At 48.2% G+C, this 24,259-nt stretch overlaps 1 protein-coding gene across 5 annotated transcripts in view; it reads left to right on the top strand.

The window, feature by feature from the left end:
* PTPRU (protein tyrosine phosphatase receptor type U) overlaps positions 1 to 24,259 on the top strand; it is an 84,458-nt gene that overhangs the window by 21,478 nt on the left and 38,721 nt on the right. For 4 of the 5 annotated variants that reach the window (XM_081214328.1, XM_081214325.1, XM_081214326.1 and 1 more), the window contains 12 exons: positions 88 to 359; positions 888 to 969; positions 1,074 to 1,189; positions 1,602 to 1,776; positions 2,377 to 2,670; positions 13,915 to 14,223; positions 18,542 to 18,651; positions 18,998 to 19,199; positions 19,554 to 19,656; positions 22,147 to 22,420; positions 23,204 to 23,240; positions 24,023 to 24,161. In XM_081214328.1, coding sequence (XP_081070454.1) covers positions 88 to 359; positions 888 to 969; positions 1,074 to 1,189; positions 1,602 to 1,776; positions 2,377 to 2,670; positions 13,915 to 14,223; positions 18,542 to 18,651; positions 18,998 to 19,199; positions 19,554 to 19,656; positions 22,147 to 22,420; positions 23,204 to 23,240; positions 24,023 to 24,161 — 2,113 coding nt within the window. The remainder of the gene's footprint in view (positions 1 to 87; positions 360 to 887; positions 970 to 1,073; positions 1,190 to 1,601; positions 1,777 to 2,376; positions 2,671 to 13,914; positions 14,224 to 18,541; positions 18,652 to 18,997; positions 19,200 to 19,553; positions 19,657 to 22,146; positions 22,421 to 23,203; positions 23,241 to 24,022; positions 24,162 to 24,259) is intronic. The other variant, XM_081214329.1, reaches the window with a different exon arrangement.

Genomic DNA, 24,259 nt, shown 5'->3' with positions numbered 1-24,259 from the left:
CTTTGTTTCTGCCTCCTCCTCTGTGCCCACCTGACCCTGGTCCTCCCCTGAGTTCTCAGCTCCTGCCTCTTCCTCCTTTCTTTCCAGGCTCCTACTTGATGGTCAATGCTTCCCAGCATGCTCCAGGCCAGCGGGCCCATGTCATCTTCCAGAGTCTGAGTGAGAATGACACCCACTGTGTGCAGTTCAGCTACTTCCTGTACAGCCGGGATGGGCACAGCCCGGGCACTTTGGGCATCTATGTGCGTGTCAATGGGGGTCCCCTGGGCAGTGCCGTCTGGAATATGACTGGATCCCACGGCCGCCAGTGGCACCAGGCTGAGCTGGCTGTCAGCACCTTCTGGCCCAATGAATATCAGGTGGGCTGGGTTCAGTCTGCGGTCAGTCTGTGCTTGGGGGTGTGGGTAGAGGGGTGTCAGCATGAGATCAGAGTAAGCAAGTGGCCAAGGTTGGAATTAGTTTGTGTCAGCATCAGGAGTCAGTCTGTGGTCAAGGTCAGTGGCCAGTCTGTGGTCAGCACTGGGTTCTTCAGTGATGGTTCAGTCTGGTTCAGTGTCAGAGGTCATTGTTATTAGGAATAGTTTATGGTTGGGGTCGAGGTGAGTTGGAATAGTGCTGACTTGGAAACCCTGTCTGGCTGGGAAGTTTTGTGGCTTGAAGGTAACTGTCCAGGATTGGGATGGAACCTCTGGCCTTGACCTTGTTAGCTCTGGGTGCTGACACCCCCTTCCACAACAAGCTGTCTTGGTATGGAGGGTAACTGTGAGCTGGGCTGCTTGTTGAGGAGGATGGGGCTGGAGCACAGCTGAAAGGGGGCTCTTGTGGGCATCTCCCCAGGCAGGGCTGGAGGGATGTCAGCATGACAGGGACCCTCCCACCTCCCCCAGGTGCTGTTTGAGGCCCTCATCTCCTCAGACCGCAGGGGCTACATGGGCCTAGATGACATCCTGCTTCTCAGCTACCCCTGCGGTGAGTCCCAGCCCACTGGGGTGCAGGGTGAGGGGTACGGGAGGCTGCGGCTCCTGCTGACAGGGGGCGCGAGCCCAGCTCACGCCAAGGCTCTGTTCTGGCAGCAAAGGCCCCGCACTTCTCCCGCCTGGGTGACGTGGAGGTCAACGCGGGCCAGAACGCCTCGTTCCAGTGCATGGCTGCTGGCAGAGCAGCGGAGGCCGAGCGCTTCCTTCTGCAGGTGAGGTGGGTGGGGTGGGAGTGCGGGGGCACCTTGGCCAACTTCTTATGAAAAGTTCTGGCTCCTCTGCGGAATGCTGAGTCCTTCCGTTATTCTCCAGCACCCAAACACATGCGTCCTGGCTCTCCCTAGGCTCTGCTCTGCCCTCTTGGGTGCCCCATCCCCCGAGGACAGAGAGCGGCTCCAGGATCCTCCAACCACACCTTCCATCAAAGGCAGAGCGACCACATTCCCTTAATCAGACCCACACCTTCCTGTGGCAGAGCTGGTTCCAGGAACCCCAAATGCCCCTGTGTAGTAGGGATGGCTAAATGGGGCCGGGACATTTACCACTCCCCTCGCCCGGGTCACAGCGAGATCTGGACCTTTCTTCCCCGGCGCCCATGACCCATTGGCCCCTCTCCCCGCTCAGCGACAGAGCGGGGCACTGGTGCCCGCGGCCGGCGTGAGGCACATCAGCCACCGGCGCTTCCTGGCCACCTTCCCGCTGGCCGCCGTGCGCCGCGCGGAGCAGGACCTGTACCGCTGCGTGTCCCAGGCCCCGCGTGGCGTGGGCGTCTCCAACTTCGCAGAGCTGATCGTCAAAGGTGAGCTCTGGGACGCTTGCGGAGGGCGGGCCTCCGAGGGGCGGGGCGAGCGGAGGGTGGGGGCGCAGTTTCTACCAGGGGGCGGAGTCTTGTCAGGGGGCGTGGCCCATGGACGGGTAGGGAAGGAAGGGTTTGACCGGGGGCGTGGTCTGACCGCGGGGCGGGGCTTGCGGAGGGGCACAATCTCACCCGCGATCAGGTTCAACTGGAGGTGAGGGGATGTGACTGAGAGGTGGGCCCGCGTGGGGACTGGGTCAAGGTGTGAGCCCGGCGAGGCGGGATCTGGATATTGGGCCCTAGGGTTGACCGGAGCGGGCAAGCGGTCAGTCCTTGCAGGCGAGGACTTGGGGATTCAGAAGGGAGTGAGGGAGAGGGTGTAGGCTGAGGGGTGAGGTCGGGGTCAGCTTTTGGAGTGGGGAGCTTCTTAGGGCCTGGGGATGTAGTGGGGAGAGGCAGTCTAGTCTAGGGCTTGGGGGCTGCGTGAGGAGCCTGGGGGGACAGGAGGGCTCTTGGGTTTTTGGGTGTGGTGGGGTGCGGAGCTGAGGGCCAGGGATTCATAGCGGCATCCGCGGGCTCCGTCTCTCTCCCATCTCCTTGCAGAGCCCCCTACCCCCATTGCGCCCCCGCAGCTGCTGCGCGCTGGTCCCACCTACCTCATCATCCAGCTCAACACCAACTCCATCATTGGCGACGGGCCGATCGTGCGTAAGGAGATTGAGTACCGCATGGCGCGCGGCCCGTGGGCGGAGGTGCACGCGGTCAGCCTGCAGACCTACAAGCTGTGGCACCTCGACCCCGACACGGAGTACGAGATCAGCGTCCTGCTCACGCGCCCCGGTGACGGCGGCACCGGCCGCCCCGGGCCGCCCCTCGTCAGCCGCACCAAGTGCGCAGGTGGGTGCCTCCTGGCTCCACTCCCTCCTCCAGATACCCGGGTATGGACTCAGGGCAACCGAGGGGCGAAGGGTACATTCCGAGCGGTAGTATGGCCTCGATCTGTGCTTCTAAAACTTTCTAAAACATCGTGACCTTCCTTCAATCCTAGTTATGGTAAAGAAAATAATGATAGCTAACATTTCACTTTGTGATGGACATTTATACATATATTGTGTGTGTGTCATTTATTGACTTAAAACTCAGAACAACACCATGATCTAGGTAGTCTTGTCATACCCGTTTTACAGATGAGGTGTAAAATCTGTAACCTCTGTACAGATCATTATTAACAGAGATGTTAAGTGACTGGCTCAAAGTCACACAGCTAGTAAGCAGCAGAGCAGTAAGGGATTGGAACCCTTGACCGGCTGTCTTCAGAATCTGTGTTCTTAATTCTACATTATATCATCTAGATAAAATAAACAACTAAACACCATAAAATAAAAGTGTTATTAAATTCTAGCTGGGTTCTCTTGTCTGGGCAATTGAGCCTGAAGTCTGCTTTTGCTTGTTTCAAAGGGTAATGCAGCTGTTACGAGCAATGGCACACCTGCACCAGGGGAGACTTTATTGTTTAATCAGAAGAGAAATTGACAACAGAACAATTTTCTTACTCTGTGATTTCAGCGTTTTTGTTGTTGTTGAATTTTTATTGAGATATAAAAGATTCATATGTGGTTGTAAGAAAAAATGTAAGAGAAATTTCCTTATACACTTTACCCTGTTGCCTGCATTTTGCAAAACTGTAGTGTAAATCACACTCAAGATACTGACATTGTTAAAATCTACAGATCTTATTCAGACTTCCCCAGTTTAATTTGTCCTGATTTGTGTGTATCTGTGTATATTTAGTTCTATACAGTTTATCACATGTGTTGGTTGCTTTGTGTATTTATCACCACAGTCAAGATAGTGAACAGTTCAATCAACTTAAGGATCCTTTGTTGCTCTTTTTTTTTTTTTTTGCGGTACCCTGGCCTCTCATTGTTGTGGCCTCTCCCGTTGCGGAGCACAGGCTCCGGACGCACAGGCTCAGCGGCCATGGCTCACAGGCCCAGCTGCTCCACGGCATGTGGGATCTTCCCAGACCAGGGCACGAACCCGCGTCCCCTGCATCGGCAGGCGGACTCTCAACCACTGCGCCACCAGGGAAGTCCCCTTCGTTGCTCTTTTATATCATTTCTGTCCCTTCCTCTACCCCCAACCCCTGGTTACCACTAATTTGTCCTTCATTTCTAAAATTTTGTCACTTTAGAAATGTTATATAGATAATGAAATCATACAGTGTATAACCTTTTGAATCGGCTTTTTTATTTGGTAACAGCTTTATGAGATATAATTCACACCTCATACATTTCACTCATTAGAGTGTACAATTCAATGGTTTTTAGTATATTCACAGAGTTGTGCAACCATCACCACAATCAATTTTAGAACATTTTTCATCTCCCCCAAAGGAAACCTTGTATTCTTTTGCAGTCCACCCCTCCCCTCATTTCCCCCTAATTCCTTCGGCTCAAGGCAGCCACTAATTTACTTTTTGTCTCTATAGATTTGCCTCTTTGTGGACATTTCATATAAATGGAGTCATACAATATGTAGTCTTTAGTGACTGGCTTCTTTCACTTAGCACAATTTTTCAAGGTTTATCCACGTTGTGGCATGCATTAGTATTTTTTAAAATACATTTATTTATTTTATTTTTGGCTGCGTTGGGTCTTTGTTGCTGCACACGGGCTTTCTCTAGTTGCTGCAAGCAAAGGCTACTCTTCTTGTGGTGCACAGGCTTCTCACTGTGGTGGCTTCTTTTGTTGCGAAGCATGGGCTCTAGGCGTGCGGGCTTCAGTAGTTGTGGCTCGCGGGCTCTAGAGTGCAGGCTCAATAGTTGTGATGCATAGGCTTAGTTGCTCCACGGCATGTGGGATCTTCCTGGACCAGGGCTCGAACCTGCATCCTCTGCATTGGCAGGCGTATTCTTAACCACTGTGCCTCCAGGGAAATCCTGCCACCAGGAAAGTCCCAGTACTTTTTTTTTTTTTTTTTGCGGTATGTGGGCCTCTCACTGTTGTGGCCTCTCCCGTTGCGGAGCACAGGCTCTGGACGCGCAGGCCCAGCGGCCATGGCTCACGGGCCCAGCCGCTCCGCGGCATGTGGGATCCTCCCAGACCGGGGCACGAACCCGTGTCCCCTGCATCGGCAGGCGGACTCTCAACCACTGTGCCACCAGGGAAGCCCTACTTTTTATTGTTGAATAATATTTTGTTTTGTAGACATACCATAATTTACTTATCCATTCATTGGTAGGCATTTGCGTTGTTTATACTTGTTGGTTATTATGAACAGTATTCTTATGAATATTAAAGTACAGGGTTTGGTATGGACGTATGTTTTCATTTCTCCTGGGTGTGTGTATATATATATATAGTATGGTAACTATGTTCAACCATTTAGGGAACTGCTGGAGTGTTTTCCAAAGCAACCACTCCACTTTACATTCTCATCAGCAGTGTATGGGAGTTCCAGTTTCTCTACATTCTCACTAACACTCGTTATTACCTGTCTTCTGATTATAACCGTCCTAGTGGGTATGAAGTGGTGTCTCATTTTGGTGTTGCATTTCCCTGATGGTTAATGATATTGGACTTTTTTCATGTGCTTATTGGCCATTTATATGTCTTCTCTGTAGAAATGTCTATTCAGATCCTTTACTCATTTTTAAGTTCAGTTTTTTATTATTGAGTTGTAAAAGTTCTTTATATGTTCTGGATACTAAACCCTTTTCAGATATATTTGCAAGTGTTTTCTTCCATTCTGTGGGTTGTCTTTTAGTTTTCTTGATGGTGTCCTTTGAAGCACAAAGGTTTTTAATTTTGATGAAGTGGAATTTATCTATTTTTTCTTTTGTTTGTGCTTTCAATGTCATATCTAAAAGAACATTGCCTAATCCAAAGTCACGAAGATTTACCCTTATTTTTTTCTAAGAGTTTTATAGTTTTAGCTCTTACATTTAGGTCCTTGATCCATTTTGAGTGAATTTTTGTATATGGTGTGAGGTAGGAGTCCAATCTCATTCTTTTGCTTGCAGATGTCCACTTGTTCCAGCACCATTTATTGAAAAGACTATTCTTTTCCCATTGAATTGTCTTGGCACTGAGATTTGCTTTTTTGCTTATTGTAATTTCCTGGAGATTCATCCAAGTTGTTGTATAAATCAATATTTCATTCCTTTTTAATGCTGAGTAGTATTCCATGGTGTGGATATACCAGAGTGTGTTTAACCATTTATCTGTTGAAGGACACTTGAACTGGTCCCAGTTTTTGGTTATTACAAGTAGAGCTGCTATGAACATTTATTTACAAGTTTTTCATGAACGTAATTTTTCATATTTTTCTGGGATAGATGCCTGAGGGTACAATTAATGGATCATATGGTAATTGAATATTTAGTTTTATTGGAAACTGTCAGAGAGGCTGTATTGTTTTACATTCTCACCAGCAATATATGAGTGATCCAGTTTTCTACATCCTTACCGGCATTTGGTGCTGTCATTATTATTATTTAAAAAAAAAATTTTAGCCATTCTGAGAGGTGTGTAGTAATATCCTATCCTGGTCTTAATTTGCATTTCTTTAATGCCTTGTGATGTTAAACATCTTTTCATGTGCTGTTTGCCATCTGTGTATCCTCTTTGGTGAATTATTCATGTCCTTGCCCATTTAAAATTAATTAATTAATTAATTAATTTTTGGCTGCATTGGGTCTTCGTTGCTGCACGCGGGCTTTTCTCTAGTTGTGGTGAGCGGGGGCTACTCTTTGTTGCGGTGCACAGGCTTCTCATTGTGGTGGCTTCTCTTGTTGTGGAGCATGGGCTCTAGGCGTGTGGGCTTCAGTAGTTGTGGCAGTCGGGCTCAGTAGTTGTGGCTCGTGGGCTCTAGAGCACAGGCTCAGTAGTTGTGACGCACAGGCTTAGTTACTCCGCAGCATGTGGGATCTTCCCGGATCAGGGCTTGAACCCATGTCCCCTGCCTTGGCAAGCGGATTCCTTTTTTTCTCTCTTTTTTATTGATCTTTATTGGAGTATAATTGCTTCACAATACTGTGTTAGTTTCTTTTGTACACCACAGTGAATCAGCCATATGTATACATATGTCCCCATGTCCCCTCCCTCTTGAGCCTCCCTCCCATCCTCCCTATCCCACCCCTGTAGGTCATCGTAAAGCTCTGAGCTGATCTCCCTGTGCTGTGCAGCTGCTTCCCACTAGCTAACTGTTTTACATCCGGTCGTGTATATATGTTGATGTTACTCTCACTTCACCCCAGCTTCCCCCTCCCACCCCGTGTCCTCAAGTCCATTGTCTATGTCTACATCTTTATTCCTGCCCTGCAACTAGGTTCATCAGTACCATTTTTTTATTTTTAGATTCCATATATATGTGTTAGCATATGGTATTTGTTTTTCTCTTTCTGACTTAGTTCACTCTGTATGACAGACACTAGGTCCATCTACCTCACTACAAATAACTCAATTTCGTTTCTTTTTATGGCTGAGTAATATTCCATTGTATGTACGGCAGGCAGATTCTTAACCACCGTGCCACCAGGGAAGTCCCTGTCCTTGCCCATTTTCTAATTGGATTATTCACTTTATATTGTTGAGCCTTGAGAGTTCTTTTCACATTCTAGATACTAGTCTTTTTTTGGGTGTGTAGTTTGTAAATGTTTTCCCCTGGCTTTTAGCTTGTCTTTTTATCCTCTTCACCTGAGCTTTCATGGAGCAACCATTTTTAATTTTGATGAGGGCCAATTTATCAAAATTTTCTTTTATGAATTGTGCTTTTGATGTCAAATTTAAGAACTCCTTGCCTAGCCCTAGATCCCCAAAATTTTCTCCTTTAAAAAAAAAAAAAGAAAAGTGTTATAGTTTTACATGCAAGTCTGTGATCCATTTTGAGTTAATTTTTGGATAAGCTACATGCTTAGGGTCGAGGTTTATTTATTTTTTGCCGATCAATATGCTTAAGGGTTTTAAAAAGCTGATCCGGGAACCATCTAAAATATAGTTTAATGCCATATTTAGAGAGACCCTTGGGTGTTGGGTAAGAGTATTCCAGTGGAAGTTACTTTCTAGCTGAGTCAGGTTACTTAACCTCCCCAAGCTTTAGTCCCCTTGTTTTATAACATGAGAATGATAATAATCCTTACCATACAGGGTAAGTGTGAAGATTCATTCAACACATGTTTATTGAGTGCCTATTATGTGTCACGTACTGTTTAGTTGCTAGGGATATAAGACTGTGACCAAGACAGACAAAAGCCACTAGTGAGTGAGTTCCTCGTGCCGGAGCTCTGCATGGACCTCACATTCTGGCGGAGGAGACAGTAAACAAGTGAAATATATGGATAGTCAGATGGTGACCAGGGCTGTGAAGGTTAAAGCAGGAAGGGGGATGGGGTGTGGGGGCAGGAGAATTGTCATTTCAAAAAGGCTCAGGAACCCTTTTGCCGAGAAGGGGACATTTGAGCAGAGACCTGAAGGAGGTGAGGGACAGTGCCACGCAGGAAGCTGGAGGAATTGCTGGGGGAAGGGGCATTCCAGGCAGATGTAATAGCAAGGAAGTCTGTATAGAGTGCTTGGCACGTGTGAGGAGCAGCAAGGAGACCAGTAGAACTGTGGTCCAGTGACTGAGGGGGAGCTGGCAGGAGAGAAGGTCAGAGTCACGCTGGGGATGTGGGACTCAGAGCCATTTTACGCTGGGTGGGCTGGGGAGCCATTGCGGGTTTGGAGAGCAGGAATGACATCACTTACTATGTTTAAAAGGATCACTTTGGTCCTTTTGTGGAGAACAGATTCCAGGAGGGCAAGGGGACCAGAGGAGAGACCAGTGAGGAGGCTACTGCAACAATTCAGCTGGGACATGGTGGAGGCTGGGAGCTGGGAGGAAGTAGTGGTGGTGGTGGTGAAAAGTGGTTTATTTTCTGGGTTTGTTTTGAAGGTAGAGCTAACTGCATTTGTTCATGGATTGGATGTGCAGTGAGAGAAGGAAATAGAAGTCAAGATGGCTCCAGGGTGTTTTGCTTGAGCAGCTGGAAGGATGGAGTTATCATTTACTGCAAGGGAGCTGACTGCGGGAGGGGCAGGTGTAGTAGACGGAGTGCCACAGATAAGGAGTTCTGTGCTGGAAATGTTGACTTTAAAATGCGTATTAGACGTTCAAGTGGAGATATCTATCAGGTGGATGGTTTTACGAGTATGGAGTTCAGGGAAGAGGTTCGGGCTGCAGATATAAATTTGAAAGTCATCAGTATAGACATGGTGTAGATGGTATTTACATCCATGACACTGGATGAGATCTCTTATGCTGGTGGTCCTCAACTGGGGGGTGATTTTGTCTCCCAGGAGACATCTGCAGGGTCTGGAGACATATTGGTTGTAACAACTGGGGGTGGGGTGTTAATGGCGTCTAAGGGGTAGAGGAAGCCAGAGAAGCTGATAAACATCCCACAGTGTATAAACAGCCTCTTCAACAAAGAATTATCTAGTCCGAAACGTCAATAATGCTGAGGTTGAGAACCCCTGATTTAGTCCTTAGATTTTAGGAAATAAGTGTAGGTGGAAAAGAGAAAAGCAGTGAAGCCTGAACCGGGGGACCCTCCAGTGTTTTGGGTTAAATGCAGGTGATGGCATGCAAATGCATTAAATGCCTGTGAAGTATAGCACCTAACACACAGTGAGCACTCAGTAAATGACAACTATTGTTGCTATGGTGTTTTTAACTCTTCAAAGCCAGTTCTGGTCAGGTACTTAGAATAAAAGAAATCAGAGCCTGGGATCCACAGAGAATCTCTCTTCTACTCTCCTTAATGTACAGATGAAACCCAGAGAGAGGAAGGCACTTGCCTGTGATCATACAGTGGGTTAAGAACGCATGTTTTATGGTGACAGCTGTTGTTCGTTCCCATTTCACAGATGAGAAAACTGAGATTTAGAGATTTAGTCACTTGCCCAAATCTACGCAGTGAGCCTGTAGCAGAGTCAGAACCAAAGTTGGAATGTCCTGCCTTCCAGTCTAGTGTTTGAAACTACCACCACCATCATGACCACACCATCAGGAACAGCAGCAGCAGCTGCCATTGTGGGCTGAGTGCCCACTTTGTGCCAGCACTGCTGAACACTTTACATAGGCTGGCTGGGATGGGACCTGGGGCAGGGACCAGGCAGACAGGATCCGGACAGCTCACCCTGCCTTCTCTTCGTTGGCATCACCACCCCTCCTTGCTTAGGCGCCTTGGCCCATAGTTGTTTTGCTATTGGCCAGCTGTGTAGTCATCTCCCTGGTCCCCATGAAACTCCGCTCCCACAATATTATTTAATGTAAAAACAATAATGTGACGTCAGTAGAAGGCATTTAAAAGAAATCACTCTAAATCTTACCATCCTAGCCCAACAGCTGTTTTAGTTTTCCTGCCTTCTTCAAATCTCTGCCCACATGCCTACAGTACACATTTCACACCCTTGTCATTGGGATGTAGAAAGCATTCTGTATTCTGCTTCCTTTTCTTGGTGGTGTTACATGTGTTATGTTGTTTATAATTATGTTTATTGGCTCTAGGAGTCCACTGAGTGTCTCCATATGGCTGGGCTATTTGTCTCTAGATTCCTATTATTGTGAATAAGACTGTATTGAAAAATTTAGTGCTTATCGTGCTTTGTTTCCTCCTTGAGTTATTTCTTTCAGATAAGTAGTCAGGGGTGGTTTAAGAAAGGACTTTGACATATATTGCTTTAAAAATGGTTGCACTAATTTATACTGTTACTATAAAGGGTGCTGCTATATAGAAGGGTGTATCTCACCCTTAGCGTGCACATATTAATTAATTAACTACTATAAGTTAGACCATCTCGTGTAACTCTCACACTTGCTTTTCAAAGTAGGTGTTACTATATCTCCATCTTTTAGTCAAGGAACTTGATGTTCAAAAGGGGGTTAAATCACTTGCCTGAAGTCACAGAACTAATGAGAGGTGGAGATGATAGGATTTGAACTCTGGAGCCCCCGACCCCACTCCAAAGGCCCTTCCTCAAGAAACAGTTAATGTCTCAAGGTTATTGAATCCTCCTTAACATCATTAAAATCAACACATTTTGGCCTAATTTAACAGATGTTAACTGTTAGCCTTCTTGTTTTAATGTGCATTTTGACCTTTGATCTCTGAGTAGCCTACAGCCATATGGAATTTAGAGAGATGGGGCTTTGAGGTCCCCAAGTTCTGTTTTGCCAGTGTGTGCTGGCAGCTGAAGAGAGTGTGTCTGGGTGCCAGATGGTTTTTGGAAACACAGAGAGACTCATGAATTCACACCCCTCAATCAACATATCAGCCTTTAGTCAACAAACTATTTGAGCCCCTGGATCTGCCCAGATTTGCTCAGGGTGGGGAGGGAAAGAGAAGTGAGCTTTCTTTTCAAGGACCCCTTCTTCTAGCCAGGCGGATGGCGGCTAACACAGCTGTTGGAGAATGAGATACCCAGCCACAACCAGACCATCCAGGAATGTGTGACGATAGAGCGGAGTGTCAGCCGCTACACCATCAAGAACCTACTGCCCTACTGGAAGCACGAGGGTGAAAGTTTCTTCCTCCAAGTTAGAGGTTACCATTTTGTGCCCTGCAAAGTGGTTTTAAGAAACCTGAGTAGGTTGCCAGTATTTAAAAATCTGGAGATTTCACACACACAAATCGGAATTTCTGGCTTCTCTTAAGAAATGGGAGGATCTGGCAACCCTGAGCCTGTAGTCCTGCATGGCGATATCGCCTGGAACTGAGTGGCAGCTGCCCCTTTTGGATGGGACACTTACAGTGTTGTTGGTCATAGTCCCCACCCAGCCTGTGTTACCAGTTTATATTTAACGTTTCATGTCCTTCTCTAAATGCTGCCAGATGGTGAAGGAAGCAGTGCATTTTGGCCAAACCTGGAAGGATGGCAAAGAATGTGGAGCAGGTGTTCCCGGGGGTGGGGATGGTGTGAGCAGAGCTGCAGGGAAACGAGATCCACTCTCACTAGTGCAAATAAAGCCATGGTACTTGGCTTTAGTAGACATAGACACAGACATAGACATAGACATAGACATAGACACAGACATAGACATAGACACCGACATAGACATAGACACCTTGGGACAGGACACATTGGGCAGCCAGGACCAAAGCCAGAAAGGAAATAAAGCAAGGATCTCTGAACAAGATGGCAGAGTGAGCACACACAAAATCCTCCCACTCCTCTCCAAACACATAAGAACGATGGGTTAAAACAAAACTATATGGAAAACCATTAGGAAAATCTCTGTGGGCCAGGAATGGGAGAGAAAACACAAGTGTGGTAAGTGGGCTTGCAGCCAGCAACCCTCAGGCTGCAGTGAGCAGGGAGCCAGCCCTTTAACGTTTTTGTCGGGTGGGGATCTGGTCTGCCTCGTTTGTGGGGAGAAGAGAGCCAGGCTCTCTGTAAGAAGTCAAGAGGTGGGCCTTGCTCTTAGCATGTGCTGAAATCTCTCTTTGGTGGTCTGATGTATGACTGGAGACTGCCACTTGCCTCTGGTCCAAGGGAGGAAGGAAAGCTCCTGGGCGGAAACAAACTTGCATTGTGCTGTCCTTGGGACCAGTGTCTAAAGCTGTGCCACCTACCCAGGCATTCCCAAGTAAAGAGCAGCCTGATGTTTCTCTTTGTGTCATCTTTGTAAAGAGCATTCTGAGCAAATTAATCATATAAAAATGATAATAGGGTCATATTTAATGATCTTAAGAGGCCAAGCAGTAGTGCTTTCTTTCCTGTTCATTAAGGTGTGTCCTGAGGTCCTCTAACTGGGGAAACTTTGCAGGTGTCACAGAACCTGCACAGTCAGGGGGCAAGAGAGAAGAGGATCATTAGTAATCTTGGCTTTTTCCATCATTTTATAGATGAGGAAACTGAGGCCCAGAGATTTGCTTAGGATCACACAGCTGGTCAATGCAGATGCAGGACGGGGCTGAGCCCCCTGGGCTCCATCCTGGCTTTGCTTCAGAAGCCTTGATTTCTTTACTTATAAAATGAGGATAACTTCTGGTTTTATGGAATCATCAAGAGGCTGTAAAGCAGAGTAATACACACCTCCCTTGTGTTGGGGTAGCTGCCTCTCCAGAGGCATCGGTGTGATTTATTTTTATTTTTTGGACAGTGAATTCCTCATGGGGAGGCAGGGTAGTGGTGGTTAAGAGTGTGGATTCTGAAGCCAGCCTGTCCAGGTTTGGATCCCAGCTTTACCACTTACTGTCTGTGCGACTGTGGGCAAGTTACTTATCTTTCCTGTGTGCCTCCATTTCTACATGTGTGTAACAGGGCTAATGATCACACCTGTCTATTGGATTACAGAGAGGATTAAATAAGATAAAGCATTTTAAAGCCTCTGAACAATGCCTAGCACATACAAAGCCTCTAATAAATGTTAACAGCCATTATCATCATCATCATCATTATCATCATCTAACAGATTGTATTTCCCTTTTTGCTTTGGCAGCCAGGAAACTCACCACCTAATTTGAATCTTATCTTTAGCTCCACATAGAACCTAATGACATGCATTTCTATTTTCCTAACATTCTCTGGCATTATTTAACTATTTGCCTCTCATTTCCCCCATCATCCTGACTTCTCTATACTATTGTATCGTATATATTACTATAAGCTGTTTTAGAACAAGTTTGGAATTAATAAATAAAGGAAAATACAGCAGTTGGTTGATTCAGACTGTCTTGACGTCCTCCATCATGATCTTGAAATAGGAGGTGAACTGTATTATTAAAAAAATTATAGCTAAAATTTTCGAGGGCCTGTTGTGTATTAGCCATTATTGCACATGCTTTGCATGTATTACCTTAAACCTCACAGCCATCCTATGACGTAGGGCCTATTATCCCATTTTGCAGTTAAAGCTCAGAGAGGTGAAGCAGCTTAGCCAGTGGTTGCCAGCTGCAAGTAGCAGAGCCAGGATTCAGATGTGGCCCCGCCTGACTCCAAACACACTTTTACGCACTGTTTGCTCTTCTAGGGGGTCTCTTGGACTCTTGGGGGCAAAGGAAGGTTGATATCAGTCAGCTGAATGATGTTTTCTCTCCCATCTACTCTTCTTTTCCCATTTCTTCTACCTTTTCTTTCTGCTTCCTGGGTTGCCCAGAGCCCATGAGGGCCCCCAAAGGCCTGGCTTTTGCTGAGATCCAGGCCCGCCAGCTGACCCTGCAGTGGGAACCACTGGGCTACAACGTGACACGTTGCCACACCTACACTGTGTCCCTGTGCTATCACTACACCCTGGGCAGCAGCCACAACCAGACCATCCGGGAATGTGTGAAGATAGAGCAGGGTGTCAGCCGCTACACCATCAAGAACCTGCTGCCCTACCGGAATGTCCACGTGCGGCTCGTCCTCACTAACCCCGAGGGGCGCAAGGAGGGCAAGGAGGTCACGTTCCAGACGGACGAGGATGGTAAGAGGCCCCCTTATTCCCAGTGTCCTCAGTGCCTCCCACAGACGCTGCATGTCTGAGACTGAAATTGCTATAGGAAATTATTTGCTTAGGATTAAACCGACTGTGTAACAGTAAAGTAATACCGATATCTATTCCCCTGAAGACTTTGGGTTAAGTTGGTATATTTCTTCCTTAATTGTTTGGGAGCATTTAGCAGTGAAGTCATTTGGGCCTGGAGTTTTCTTTGTGGCAGGGTTTTTTAATAGTAGTTTTAATTTTCAAAACAGATATTGGAATATTCAGGTTTTCTACTCTTGTATCAGTTTTGGTATACTGCGTTTTTAAGGAGTTTGATCATTTCACCTAAATTGTCAAATTTCTTGCCATAAAGTCGGTTATAATACTATCTTATTATATTTATTGAACATCGGTAGGAGCTATAGCGCTATTCCCTTTTTCATTCCTGATATTGGTAATTTGTGTCTTCTCTCTTATTCTCATGTTTCTCATGGTAAGGGTGTATAAATTTTATTAATCTTTCCAAAGAGCCAACTTTTGGCCTAGTTATTTTCTTTCTTTCTTTCTTTTTTAAAATTTGTTTATTTTATTTATGTATTTTTGACTGCGTTGGGTCTTCATTGCTGTGCACGGGCTTTCTCTAGTTGCAGCGAGCAGGGGCTACTCTTCATTGCAGCTCACGGGCCTCTCATTGTGGTGGCCTCTCTTGTTGTGGAGCACGGGCTCTAGGCTCACCGGCTCTAGAGTGCAGGCTCAGCAGTTGTGGCACACGGGCTCAGTTGCTTCCACGGCATGTGGGATCTTCCCGGACCAGGGCTCAAACCTGTGACCCCTGCATTGGCAGGCAGATTCTTAACCACTGCGCCACCAGAGAAGCCCCTAGTTTATTTTCTTTATTGAATATTTTCTATTCTTTATTTCTTTTTTTAAAAAAATACTTTCTTTGGATTTGATCAGCTTTTCTTTTAGCTTTTTGAGATAGAAACTTATTAGATCATTGATTTTGAGCATTTCTTTATTTCTAATATATACATTTAAAGCTATAAATTTCCCTCTAAGCCCTGCTTTAGCTGCATCCCACAGGTTCTGATATATCCTATCTTCAGTATCATTCAGTTTAAAATATTTTCTAATTTCTGTTATGATTTCTTCTTTGACCCAAGAGTTATTTAGAATTACATTGCTTGATTTCTAAGCAATTGGGATTTTTCTAATTATCTTTTTGTTATTGATTTTTAGCTTACTTTCACTATGGTCAGAGTATATACTCTAGTTTTGGTCTTTTGAAATTTGATCCTTGCTTTATGGCCTGACATATGGTTAAATTTTGATAAATGTTCCATATCTATTTGAAAAAAATAGGCGTTCTGTCCTTGTTGGGTGTACTGTTCTACTTATGTCAAGCTAATATTTATTAAGCACTTACTATATGTCAAGCACTATTCTGAATGCTTTTCATGTATTAATGCATATGATCCTCATGACAACCCTATTTGGTTATTTACTATTACCATTCCCATTTTACAGATGAGGGCACATAGCTAGTAGATGGGTAGCAGAGCTGGGTTTCAAACCTGGCCATCTGTTTGAGAGTTGTTTTTCTTAACAGCTACACTCTAATGCCAGCAAAAGCGTTCTCCAGATTGCTGTAAAATCCCAGGTAACCCCAAGCTCCTTGGTTAATAGTTTTTTGTTTTGTTTTGTTTTTTGCTTCCTCACATATGCAGTTTTCTGTTCTGCACAGCAGCATCCCAGATATAAAATTCAACTCCTTCCTTGATTTCCAGAAAACCCCACTCACCTGAGGCAATGTGTATCCACTATGCCCTGCACTGATGCGCTGAGGATTTGCTGGGGATGGGAGTGAGGACTAGAGGCGTTTACCCTGAATCATTGCAAATGTAGGAAAGGAAAAACTTAACTTTTTTCTTCTACTCATCTTAGGTTCATTGGTTGGGGCCTTGTAAATTAGATGGAGAAAAGACAGATTAACAAGAGAAAAATAAACAGGAGTTTATGTTTATTTTTATTTATTTATTTTATTAAAAAGTTTTAAATTGAGTTATAATTGATTTACAATATTGTGTTAGTTTCAGGTGTACAGCAAAGTGATTCAGATATAAGATATATATATATACATATACTTATTTTTTTGGATTATTTTCCATTCTAGGAAATAGTAGTTTATGAACACATGCATCACCCATAACAGGGAAATGCTCAGTGATTAGTAACTCAAAGGGATGGTGAGAACTTGGACTTATATAGTGTCCTAACAAAAGAACAATGAATTTTTAGAGAAGTGACAAGACAAAGGAAAAGGACTTTGAGCTTCTAGGGGCAGCAAATTAGGGTAAGTCAAATATATGGGGAAACTAATGGTAGTCTGTAAAGTTTGTTAGGTAGATTTCTCCAGGCTGATAAGGGTCTAGTTTTCTCAGTGATTAACTTCTCTCCTTCCTGGCAGAGAGGGGAAGGGGGCACCTTTACAAATTTATGTCCTACTTTTAGGCAAATAGGGGGAGGGCAGAGAATTTTTTCTCATGTATGCTCCTACATTGCCTTCTCAATTCAGCTCAAAATAATCCTTATACCAAGTGGCATATTTTGGGTAGCATATACTGATACCCTTATTAAGTAACCTCAAACTGAATATCAGACTGCTCCATTCTTAAAATCTGTTGACCTTTCCCCTCACCCCCTGCTAGGTACGTTGTTGTGGCTGCTTTACACCCCCTCCCCCAACCCTGGCCAGGCCTCACTTGGGTTACTTGGTTTTCTTTCTTCTTTCTCTGTCCCTCTTCTCCCCCTCCCTCTGATAACTGCTCATTATTTAATATTTTTTACTTTTCACTGAAGTACTAGTATCATACTTACGGGAAGTGTGCTTATCTTAAGTGGTCAGCTCAAAGCATACTCAAAGATGGCACACATCAGGATAACCACACCCAGACCAAGAAAAAGCATTACCAGCAGCCCAGAAGCCCCCCCTTTATGCACCTTCCCCCTCACAACCTTCCAAAGGTAGGCATTATCCTGACCTGTAATGCCACAGATTAATTTCTGCTTGGTTTTGAACATTGCATCAGTGGAATCATACAGTGTGTACTCTTTTTATGACTGGCTTCTTTCTCTCAGCTTTATGCTTGAGAGATTCAGCCATGTTGTGTGTACAGTTCTAGAGAATTCATTCTCAATGCTGAATGGTCCATTATGTGAATATGCCACATTTATTTTTCTTATTTACTATTGTTGGGCATTTGGGTTGTTTTCAACTATTTTAAATTGTGCTGCAAATAAAATTCTTGTAGATTCTCTTTTTTTTGGTAGATATATACATTTCTGATGGGTTTATGCCTAGGAGTAGAATGGCTAGGTTATAGGGTATGTGTTCATAATAAGTAGATACATCCAGTTTTCCCAAGTGGTTGTATCAGTTTATGCTCCCACTAGCAGTGTGTGAAAATTTCGGTTGCTCTGCATCCTCACCAACACTTGGAATTGTCTTTTTCCTTTTATCATTTTGTTGGGTGGATAGTGGTGTTGCCTTGTTAACTGTTCATTTTAACACAAGGCACTTGAGCTGTCCCTGATTGTTACCTGGGTTTCTGCTTTCCTCTATCTTAGGAGTTCAGCTTCCCCACAATGGTTTATCAAGGTGTCTTCCCAAACAAAGGCTGTTCACTTCCTAGAAGAAATTCCTTGAGCCTGCTGTTAAGATGATTCCTTAAAACAAAACAAAACAAAAACAAAACCATACCTGAAAGGGCTTCTGCTGAAATGTTGACAGTATTTATCTCTGGGTGATGGAATTGTAGGTGCCATTAATTTTCTTTATGCCTCTTTTGATTTTCTACATTGAACATATTGTTTGTGTAATTGGTAATTTTTAGACAAGAAAACAGCTCCACCCATAATCCTGCCACTCTCATGCGGTTGTTTTCATTTTTCTGGCAAATGTTTATATTTTCTGAAAACCACTCAACTGGAACAAAATAGGAGCATTCATTCTTCTCTGCCAAATGCATCCTGCACAGTGATGAAAGTGCCAGCTGCCCTTTTCGAGTACTCAGGCGTAGACTGAACCATATGAGAGTGCTGATATTTATTTGCCTTGGGGCTTTATGTACATCACATCATTTAATTCTGGTGAGGGAGGTGTTATTATCATCCCCATTTCACAGATGAGGAAGCTGAGGCTCAGAGAGGCTGAGTGGTCCAAGCATTCCAGCTAGGAAATAGCAAAGCTGGAATCTGAACTCAGGTATCTTGTTCCGAAGCTTGCTTTTCCCTGCCCCATATCGCCTGTCCCTTGCAGTGCCTGGCGGGATTGCGGCTGAGTCCCTGACCTTCACTCCACTGGAGGACATGATCTTCCTCAAGTGGGAGGAGCCCCAGGAGCCCAATGGCCTCATCACTCAGTATGAGGTGGGTTTGGACCCTATTACAACTGGGGCCCCTGGTGGAAGGTGGGCCCACAGGTTGGAGAGGGAAGTGTATGGGGCGGAGGAACAGAGGTGATCATCGGGATTCCTTCCACTATGGCTGGGGTCTGTGCCCCATGTGTTATGGGGACAGGGGCCCTGAAGGCAGAAGAGAGAGGCAAAGGTGCCCAGAGGCCTGGACTAGGGGCATCCACGGTCCCCCCACCAAGCTTCTCCCCTTTGCCCAACCTTATCCCTAGCTCACCTGAACCATGATGGGTGGGAGGCTACGGGACTAGTGATGCCCTTCCCCATCCCTGTGCCCGCCTACCTGCCCATCCTGCCCCCAGATCAGCTACCAGAGCATCGAGTCGTCAGACCCGGCGGTGAATGTGCCGGGCCCACGGCGTACCATCTCCAAGCTCCGCAATGAGACCTACCACGTCTTCTCCAACCTGCACCCGGGCACCACCTACCTGTTCTCCGTGCGGGCCCGCACGGGCAAAGGCTTTGGCCAGGCGGCGCTCACCGAGATCACCACCAACATCTCAGGTGAGCCCCGCCTGACCCGCCCTGGCCCCTTTGGAGGAAGCACAGAGTCTCAGGGTTCCATGGGTAGGGGGTGAGGCTTCCTGGGGGTGGTGATGGAGGGCTCCTGCTGAGATAAACATACCATTTAGAGGTTGAGGCCAGGGGTCAGGGAAGATTAAATCAGAGGAGTCTAGAGACTACGATCGGTGGAATCCAAGGGCTGAGGTCAGGGGTCAGGGAAGCTCAGGTCAGAGGGAACAAGGAGGTGAAGGCTGAAGGGGAAGAGATCTGAGGACAGGGGTCAAGGATGCTGGAGGCCTGACCTTCCTGGTCCAGTGGCCAGGCTCTGTGCTTATGTCCTGTCCCCTTCCCCAGCTCCTAGCTTTGATTATGCCGACATGCCGTCGCCGCTGGGCGAGTCTGAGAACACCATCACCGTGCTGCTGAGGCCGGCGCAGGGCCGTGGGGCGCCCATCAGGTGGGGATGCCTGCACGGAGGGGCGGGGGGTCAGGGCCATAGGGAAGAGGCCCCTCCTCTGACCCAGAGTCCCCACCCAGGCCAGCTCACCCTTGTCCTTCCTCAGTCTCGCACTAAGGGTTCAGAGTGTCAGGAGGAGGACATTCTGTGATCCTGGGCAGGCAGGATGCCTGCAGTCACTCCCCTCTGAGGCTGCAGGGTGCCTGGTGGTGACTGTCACGAGATCTCTGGACAACATCCAGCCTGGAGAGGAGACTGTGCAGGCCTCTCCAGAGGGCCTCCTTCTGACACCTTGGAGAAGTGAACTCTGGGGGCCTTATTTTTCCCAGCATTTTCCCTGGAGGATCCCATCCAGGGAGACACAGAGATGGGCTTTCTGGAAGGCTAGTGCAACCAGCCAGATGGGGCCATCTCTCTGGAGTGGCCAAGAGCTTGGTCTCCCCACTTCTTTGCAGAGAAAGCTGATGCCATAGTGGCTGTTTCTATTGGGGGGAAGGTGCTGGAGACAAGATGTGTGTGTGTGTATGTGTGGTGAAGACACGTGATGTGTGTGTGATGTGTGAGTGTGTATGTGAAAGAGAGTGAGCGTGTTTGTGGAATGTGTGCACATACTTCCTGTCAGCCAGACATCGTGTTACAGGCTTTAGCTGCATGAGTCATGTTATCCTCGTGGCAGCCTGTGGAGTGGGTATTAGTACCCTTACTTTACACATCAGGAAACAGCCTCAGAGAGCCTGAATAATGAGCCCCCATGGCCACAGAAGCCAGGTTGGAAGCTTCCAGGTTTGGAAGGCAGGTTTGTCTGCAAAGCCTGTACCTTTCCTTGAAGTCACAGAGCCTCCCTGCCCCTCTGGTCCACCCCCTCCTACCATAAAGTTTCATGCACTGGGAGAGGGTGACAGCCTGCATTTGGGCATGGGAGGGTCCTCTTAAGCCCCCCAAGAAGGCAGTGGGTTTCCCAGGTGCCCTTGACACCCCCTCATTTCCTCACTCCTCCCCCCTTCCACTCTTTTCTCCTGCTTTGGCTCCCCTGTATTTGCCACTGCAAAGCCTGCCCTGGGCTGATTCCCAGACCCCAGGAAAAAGTCTGGGCATCTCAGGGGCATTTGGCGTTTTGCAGGAGCCTCAGGGCCCTGTTGCCTCTGAATCTGGGAGGAGTTGGGAAACCAGCATCACCTTCTCCTTTCCTTTTCCCTTGGGGGATCCTGTGAGCAGGCCTGGTCAGCGTCTCTCAGGGATGATGATGGCAAGGCTGGGTCTGGGCGAGGGGTGGACCATGTGAGGGGGAGGGGCCTGATGGCTGTGCAACCTTGGGCATGTCCCTTCACCCCTCTGAACCTCCCTTAGGTGCATCACGGGGATCATCCCAGATCAAGATGTGCTTCGTTCATGGCTAATGATGATTATCATCTCCTGGTGGGACTTTGGGCCAGGAGAGGCCTCACATCAGCCTGGGAAATGGAGGGTTGAGAAGGGCCTGGGCTGGTTAGTGATGGAATGAACCTGTCTGGCCCAAATCCCAGGGTGCTGGGGTGATTCCCTCCCAACTTGGAAGCTCAAAAGAAACAGCTGGAGAGCAAGGAAAAGGCATTTCTACTTTGCCAGAGTGCAGGCTGTCAGTATGGGGTATCCCATGCCAAGACGTGACCGAGGCTGGGACTGGAAATATTTAAATTTGTCAGCATTCATTTATTTACTCTTGGCTTTGTTCCACTGAGGATGTGGAGGAGTTCACAGCAAGGCCATTCAGTAAAGTGATGAAAATAAATAGAAACACACAAGTCGGGATCAGGAGACACAAATCAGAGGGAATACAGCCCAGGGAACACAAATCAGCCATCAGGACTGGGAGATGGCACGCTCAGAGTTGCAGTCTCGAGGCTGCCTCCGGGTTGGGAGGGTACTCGAGATGTAGGGTTAGTGTGACCTCATTTGCCTGCTAAGTGACCGGCTCCCCCACTGGAGGGCAGTTCCAGGAAGCCTACATCCCCCAAGTGCCCAGCACAGGGCCCATGTCTGAGCTTAGTAAACACTTTCTGGATGAGTGAATGCATCATGTCTTAGTCGAATTTATCGTGGCCTAGAGGGACCTGTCGGGAACCTGGCTGGAGCCTGAGGCTTGGGGTTCCCAGGCCCTGGAGGACTCATTGAGGAGTCAGGGTGGGGCTTTAGGGCTTGGTTCCCTTAAGCAGGGCTCACATTCTTTCAGCCTTAGTTACAGTAATAACAGCTGACAGGCACTGGCTGCTTGCTAAACTTGCCTCCTTCCTCACCTCTACCTTATGTAACAGTCCTGTAATCACTCCCATTTTACAGAGGAGGAAACTGAGGCCCAGGGAGCTTAAGTGACTTGCCCAGCTAGTAAGAGGCAGAGCTGAGATGAGAGCCCTCTCCTGGGCCTGACCCCAAAGCCCGCGCCCTTAGCCACCGGACGGCTCTCCCTGTTGTCTGGCAACCATGACCACTGCGCTTTCCCCTCCCCATGGCCAGTGTGTACCAGGTTATCGTGGAGGAGGAGCGACTGCGGAGACTCCGGCGGGAGCCAGGCGGCCAGGACTGCTTCCCAGTGCCTCTGACCTTCGATGCGGCGCTGGCCCGAGGCCTGGTGCACTACTTCGGGGCCGAACTGGCGGCCAGCAGTCTGCCTGAGGCCATGCCCTTCACCGTGGGTGACAACCATACCTATCGTGGCTTCTGGAACCCACCGCTTGAGCCCAGGAAGGCCTACCTCATCTACTTCCAGGCAACAAGCCACCTGAAGGGGGTGAGGGGCCGGCCGGGGTGGTGGCGGGGACGGCTGGGGGGCAGGATTGGCGACACCTTGGAGCAGGCTGCTACAGAGGCCAGAGACCCGCCCCCACCAGGCCCTACCCGCGTCCTGATCCCGCCCCTGCTGATGAGCCTTGCCCTCCGATAGCTCCTCCCACTCCCAGCCCCGCCCACTCACCTGAGCCCCGCCCTCCTAACCCCAGCCAGTTTCTCTCCAGCAGTACCCCCTTCCTGAACCATTTTTCCCCAGACTCTTTTCTATGCAAGCTCCCAGCCTGGTCCCTGCTGCCCCCTGAGGCCCTGGTCTTCTATCTCAGGCTCCTCTTTCTCCAGAGGGAGTCCATCTCAGGTTCCCACTTTCACCAGACCTTGAGGAGGCCTGGGAGCCGCCTCCTCCCTGAAGCCCCGCCCTTCTCCAGGCTCCTCCCTCCTCGGATCGCTCCTTCCCAGGTTGCCCCCCTCCTAAGCAGACCCCTGGATCTAGGCCCCACCCTCATTTCTGAGCGCCTGCCCCAACCAGCCCTCTTCCCATGCTGTTTCTTTCTGTTTCCACCCATCTCATCCCCCTTTCCTAAGGCATTACCCTATTGCGGGCTCCTTCCCTCTTGGCCCCTCCCTCCCTGGTTCCCCCCAGGCCCTCTTGCCAGGTGGGGTGTCTTTAGTAACAGTCCACGCCAAAAAAGCCCTGACCAGGCCCAAGACACGCTGTCTAAGATTGCCTCTGGGGAGGGTCAGGTCTTGGCTTCAGCGGTGCTGAGACCCCCATCTGTGCCTCCAGGAGACCCGGCTGAATTGCATCCGCATTGCCAGGAAGGGTAAGTCCCCCTGGGTTCAGTCCTTCAGTAGCGGGTTTCTTACTTGCTGGGCTCTGGGGATGTGGACCCTGGGTCCCCAGGCCTGTGGGAGCAGAGGAGGGTGGTCCGGCAGGCTTGGGGGTCAGGAAACATTTCCCTTTCTTGCTCCCTATGTGCCCCATCTCAAGGGCTCCTTCTTCCAGACTGGGCAGTGGGGACAAACCCTCATCCTGCCATGGTCACAGAAGGGGCCTTGGCAGGGGCCTGGAGGAGGGGGAGCCATGATGGTCGGGCCACGGGGGTGGTGGGTACTGGACACTGAGGTCTGTATCTGCCCCTTTCCTGTGGTGGGGAGAAGTGGGGACAGCATGGACCCTGTGGTGTAGGGATTGTCCCTGCTCCCACATGGGGAATGTGGTTGGTTCCCCATCCTGAGATGCCCTAACCATGCCCTGGGTACATAATTCTCTCCCCCCATTGCCTCCCAGGAGGGCAAAAGGGTGGGGTCTGAAGGCCCCACACATCCTCCATCTCCCGTCCACTGAAGGATGGGGAGGATTTGAGGAAGAGTGAAGGGAGCTAATATCCCTGATAGGGGCACAGGGCACGTAAAGCCTCTGACACGGGAATGCAGAAGGTGTGAGGGATGATGAGGAGATGGGTTTGATTGAAAGGCGGGACACGTGCTGAGGATGAGGGGCAGATGTCTTTGTGTACCTGTTTGTGCAGCCGGGTTTATTCCTTGGGGCTTAAGGTGGTCCTCATCTCCCCTTTGATCCTTTGTTCTGCTTTGTTCTTCCCAGCTGCCTGCAAGGAAAGCAAACAGCCCCTGGAGGTGTCCCAGAAGTCGGAGGAGATGGGGCTCATCCTGGGCATCTGTGCAGGGGGACTTGCTGTCCTCATCCTCCTCCTGGGGGCCATTATCATTATCATCCGGAAGGGGTGAGTGAGGCCGGTGCCCTGGCCCACCCGAGGCTTCTCTCCGTCAGAGGCCTGGTGAGCAGAGAGGAGGCTGGGGGCTGGTCAGGCAGTCGCCTGGC

This window comes from Mesoplodon bidens (assembly GCF_964165515.1).
Source record: "Mesoplodon bidens genome assembly, chromosome: 2".
In the NCBI taxonomy this organism is placed as follows: domain Eukaryota; kingdom Metazoa; phylum Chordata; class Mammalia; order Artiodactyla; family Ziphiidae; genus Mesoplodon; species Mesoplodon bidens.
Note: the sequence above shows the minus strand (reverse complement) of the source record. Positions and strands in the feature narration are given on the sequence as shown.